The 5,246-nt window shown below is 47.4% G+C and overlaps 1 protein-coding gene across 1 annotated transcript; it reads right to left on the reverse strand.

The window, feature by feature from the left end:
* Window positions 1-2,561: 2,561 nt before the first annotated feature.
* On the reverse strand, window positions 2,562-5,240 carry PTTG1 (pituitary tumor-transforming 1). Its single transcript, XM_027892704.1, has 4 exons — window positions 4,988-5,240; window positions 4,053-4,185; window positions 3,429-3,578; window positions 2,562-2,722 (listed from the first exon to the last, which is right to left on the reverse strand). Exons 1-4 carry the CDS (start codon window positions 5,201-5,203, stop codon window positions 2,607-2,609), a joined length of 615 nt encoding a protein of 204 aa, XP_027748505.1. The 5' UTR covers window positions 5,204-5,240; the 3' UTR covers window positions 2,562-2,606.
* Between the last annotated feature and the right edge of the window lie 6 nt (window positions 5,241-5,246).

The following is a 5,246-nucleotide window of genomic DNA, read 5'->3' on the forward strand; positions in this document are numbered from 1 at the left end:
TATACAAAGAGATATATATATTATTTTTTGCTTTTGGGCATCTAGTTGTCTGATTTCTTTCAGCTGAATTGACTTACAAATTTTATGAGCTCTCCCTCTGATTTCTGTCTCATTGCTTTAATAAGCAGTACAACTGATTGAAAAGAGAATAGGCTGATAAAGAAGGAAACTAAGGAAATAGTTCATAAATCAGGCACCTTTCATAGACCACTTTGCACATTTACAGAAGTTATGGCCCTATCACAAGGTAGGATTTGATTAGCCATTTCACAGCCCACTCTGATGGGCATATAAATTAGGACACTGTGCTCCTACCTCTTATGCAAGCACTGAGGAGCTGGTGGGCATGCTGGGGCAGCAGGGTGCAGAGGGGTGGTAGAAACAGCTCTTCTGTGCACTCCTGATGGCCTGTGCAGCCTCCAGAACCAGAGCTCTGCTCGTGGACAAGCTCATGAGGGAGGGAGGGACACGCCAGGACAGGAGAGCTGCAGCCACCCTCCAGGACATGCTTTTCTGCACTGGGAAGTGTTCCCAGAAGGAAATGCCTGCAGAGGGTCATGCAGAGGCATTCACCTTCCCCCCAGGAGTCTCTTTGTGTACGTGGGTGCACATCCACGCACATATTTCTTTTCCTGAAGGAGGAATTTTGCTCCACAGTTGCACAGAGGGCTGGGGTATTGCCAGAACTGCCCCCAGCTTTGCTCAGTGTCCCCCACAACAGCCAGAGTATCTGCCCTAGTGCCTTAAAACCCCACCAGAGTTGTTCTACTCAGGTTTATCATTCTCTTCATTATTTTGCTGTGACTGGCTGTAACATCTGTGAAGGCAAGGCTGCGAGAGCTGGTACAACACAGATGCCACAGACCACAGCACACCCAGAGTCTGCTGGCACAACTGCATCCTGGGCTCCCTCCCCTCTGCTGCCCAGGACAAGCCCTGGGCTTGCCTGCATCCTGCCCTGGTGACAAGTGGTGCTCCCTGCCCTGAATGCAGCATTTCTGTGGGTGAAGAAACTCCACTGCTGCCTCATCAGGCAGCTCGAGGGGAAAGAAGTGCTGCAAAGTGGTGCCGGGCAGCACAGCACAGTGAGTGTCATGGGCTGCAGAAATGGCTTCACTGGATGCTCTGCAGGCAGAAGTCAGAAAACAGGAAGGTTTCAAAGGAGTTACAAAGGCAGGAAGTGAGTCAGCCCTAAGCAAGAGGGACAGCAAAGAGCAACCCCTTGTACTGCAGACACCACAGCCCCACAGCACTGTGGCAGGAGTTCTGAGCTGCATTTTGGGGAAGGCACTAAAGAGGCCCTGGGGTACCTCCAGGCACACCAATTACATCTAAAAATAGAACCTGGGTACGAAGTCACACAGGCAGCTTTGAAAATGATACTTTAGATATCTGACAGTGTTGCCCATCACAAAAGAACATTGCATTCCTGGTTGCAGTACCAGAAAAAACACTCAGCCCTTGAGCCTGGACAGTCACACGGGCACTGAGACCCTACACTGTCAACAACTCCCCACCAACTTTGGCAGGTTCCTAAACAGGGTAAAATACTTAAAGAATGAGCTGTTCCTTGGTAAGTGAATGGGGTTTGAACATGCTGGTCTCTCTCAAGCATACTGCTGAAGCTATTAGGAAGACAAATCACATTTTACTCTCTGTATTAATCAGAAGACTAGGATGCTAGTTCCAAATGAAGAAAAAACGTGGACAAGGACAGACAGAACTGGCTGAGTTCCAGCACTAGAAAAGGCCCTTGCCCCTCTGATTTTTCTGATAACCTTCTGTAAAGCAGCAAACCACTGGCTGCCTAACCAGAGGCCACATGAGGGCACTCTGCAGCCACTTCAGTGTCTTGCTTACAGGCACTTCGATGTAAAAACAAGCCTGAACTTGTTTCCTCCCAACTTGTTAAAACTGATGGAGACAAAGATGCATTTTGTCCCTTTCTTTTATAGTGACTGTTGCTTAACTCCTGTGTCTGGTAGACTGTACCCATCAACTTTGATCTCAGTAAAGGCAGACAAGTCAAGAGTCAAAAACTCTTAAAATGCAGTTAAGGATCAGCCAAACCCTGAAGTCTCTATATAGAATTTCCTTTACCTGTATCTTTTATCTGTTTCGTTTGATATTTCTGTGAATTCTTTGAAGTTTCAAAACAGCTCCCAGCCACTGGAGCCACACAGTGCTGTGACAATTAAAACTAGTCTAAAGCTGCATGAAAACCCAGCATACACCACCTCAGACAACCACCGGGGAGAGCAAACAAGTTCAAATGCAAAATGCTGGAGGAACACCAGCTCTAGTGCTTGATTGACACTACATTGGTTTAAACCCTTGCATGTGTTTTAAAGGACCACATTATGCAAAGTGAGGTCAGGTGGAGCTCAGTCTATCCCAGCCAGGTAGTCTAACCAGCAGGTACCATCCTGGATGTGGTTCACAACAGTGTATTAGTCTTGCTTACCAGCTTACCCAGGCTCTGCTTTGACTGCTGGTCAGACACCTCCTCCAAAGCACTACTCACACCTGGAGCCTACTGAAAATGAACAAGTCTGGTATCATGCGTGTTAGATTAGCTTTTATTGAAATACAGAACCACAGGAAATTTAAAACCCATTACAACATTCCTGCTCCTCATAAAAGTCAGCTGGAAATGGTGGCAGCTCGGGGAAGTGTAGTTTTTCCAGGCTAGCAATGAAGTCAGCGTGTGCTTGCAGCAAGCCTGAAGTTAGAAATAAATCAAATCAGTGCCTCAAACTCAGTGTACACTAACACAAGTCAGCTCCCAGTAGCTCAGCATAAACCTCCTGAACGACCAAGGGTCATACCGTTTTACAGTATGACCCCATCCCACCTAGCTGATAGTTTGCAAAGCACCACAAGAGACTGCTCAGTGAGCTGCTTTCCACTGAGACAGAGTTAATTTTCTTCCCATGGCATCATGCTCAGCATCTAAAGCTGGGGAAGAAGGAAGGAGTGCTATCTGGAGTTGGAGCATTTGTCTTCCCCAGCCACCATCACGTGTGATGGAGCCCTGCTGTCCTGGGGATGCTGAACACCTGCCTGCTGATGGGAAGGAGTGAATGAATTCTTTGGTTTGCTTTGCTTGATGCATGGCCTTTGCTTTAGTTAAAACTGATTTATTTCAAACCCATGAGTCATTTCACATTTTCTCTTCCAGTTCTCTTCCCCATCCCGCAGCAGGGGGGCCAGGAAGCAGCTGTGTGGTGCCATAAGTCAGCAGCATCACTGAGACCACTGCCTGTGCCAGCAGAGCTGAGCAGTTCCACTCAGCTTGACTACACCAGAGCTGTCTGCTGCTGGTGCACTGCTCTGGTACAGTTTAGACAGCTGGAGCCAACTGCCTTCCCTCCCAAAGCCCTGAGGAGCACTGTGTGTACTGAAAAGCATGCCAAGTTCCCACTTACTGGATGTAAATGACATCTCTGGAGTGAGGAGAGGGGTTGGCGTTTCCTCTACACGTCTGTGGTACGTCCTTGGGAATACCATGAGGGGAACACCACGCAGGTCGAGATTGCTCAGTTTGCACTCCTCAGGAACGTCGAAGTTATCAAAGTCTGTTTGAGAAAGACAGACTGAGTAAGTGTGCAGTAGCCTGGGAAGCTGCAAATTCTCCTGGACTGGATTAAATGGGAAGCAATTTAAAACAACACAAGGGGTATTTATTTGCAGTTACACCTCAGTTGTCCATGACATTCCCTACACTGACACTTATCCAAAGACTCAATTGCACAAGGTAACTGCTAACACAGAGCAGAAGCTTTTGGTGACTTCAGCAAGCACAGCACATGTTTCACCAACACCGAAGTCCCTGGCACAGCAGTTTTCACACACTCACATCCCCATGAAGAAAACTTTAAGGACACACTCTGAAGGACTGACAAAGCAAGCACCCTTACGTTTCAGAAAGACTCAGGAGAAATGCAATGCTGGCTTTGTGTGCCACAATAACTTGAACGAAGTCTTACAACAGTGCCAGCACTCATGGAAGCTTTATTGTTCATTTTAATAATTACACCAAGAGTTCTTACCTTGAGGATCAAAATGAAACATGTTTTCTACTTCTGGCCAATCTTCTTCAGACTCAGCACAATCTTCTTTACACTCTCCCAAATCTTTGTCAGGCTGTGAAGTACAGCTGTCTAATTCAGTCTTTTCATCAGTCTTAAAAAAAAGGAAAACACATTATTTGTGCTGCTGTATAATGTTTGTAGGGGCTCTCCTGTGCTGTTCAGGTCTACGCACCTGCCACACAGCCCTCAAGCAGGCCTACATGCTACAGCTTCAACACAAACAAGCTGGAGATGGGCAAGTGTTTCAGCAGAGCTTATGTAGTTCAGTACTACATACAGTGGCAACAAGTGGCTGCACTGGAATGTTTAAGCTCATAGTAAGCTGTTAGTATTTAACATGTGAATAAGGCATTAGGTGAGACTGTTTCCCCCAGAGCCATCTATGTAGGTGCACTACTCTGGCTGGAATAGTTATTTTTCTTCCTTGTAGTTGATATGAGACCATGTCTTGGATCAAGGCTGAGAACAGCATCAACACACAGAGCTGCTGGAGCTATTGCTGAGCAGCATTTACAGAGCCCAGGCCTCTTCTGCCTCTCACAACCCCAGCAAGGAGGCTGGGGGTGCACAGCTGACCCCAGGAGTGCAGAGGGACATCTCCATAGGGCACAGCAGCATGCTCAGCAATGACAACAGCCAAGTGTGCCAAGGCTGTCACTGCTCAGGGACTGCCAAGCATCACTCAGCTGGTTATGTTTTCCTTCGAGATTTCATTTATTAACTTGTCTTAATCTCAGCCCATGAGTTCTCACTTTTGCCCTTCCAGGTCTCTCACCCATCCCACTGAAGGAAAGTGAGGGAGCAGCTGTGTGGTGCTTAATCTGCCAGGGTTAAGCCACAACCAACTCCACGTTCCTCCCTCCCTTCCTGCAGCAGAAGGGTGTTGTACTCACTTTGACTGCAGTGCGAGGCTGCTTTTCCTGCTTTATCTCAGGCATCTTGCTCATGACTCCCGTAGCTGTATTCACCTTTCCAAGAGCCCTTCTCAGATGTGTGCCTTCAGGTACAGTGTTTACTTTTTTACCAAGAGCCTTTCCCCCAGGGTGAGACACGGCTGCAGATGTAGTGATTGCTTTGTTACCAAGAGCCTTTCTCCTAGAGCAAGTCATGGCTGCAGGTGGGAATGCTTTTTTATGAAGTGGAGTGCAAACT

Source organism: Empidonax traillii, unplaced genomic scaffold (assembly GCF_003031625.1).
Source record: "Empidonax traillii isolate 1590-97213 ecotype Southwest subspecies unplaced genomic scaffold, ASM303162v1 scaffold363:size828163, whole genome shotgun sequence".
In the NCBI taxonomy this organism is placed as follows: domain Eukaryota; kingdom Metazoa; phylum Chordata; class Aves; order Passeriformes; family Tyrannidae; genus Empidonax; species Empidonax traillii.

Coding starts and splice junctions, on each gene's coding strand:
- PTTG1 (XM_027892704.1), bottom strand. CDS start 5,203: ATGACTTGCTCTAGGAGAAAGGCTCTTGGTAACAAAGCAATCACTACA. Junction 3,579..4,052: donor GTTTCATTTTGATCCTCAAG/GTAAGAACTCTT, acceptor TTTCTCAAACAG/ACTTTGATAACTTCGACGTT. Junction 2,723..3,428: donor AGAGATGTCATTTACATCCA/GTAAGTGGGAAC, acceptor TTCTAACTTCAG/GCTTGCTGCAAGCACACGCT.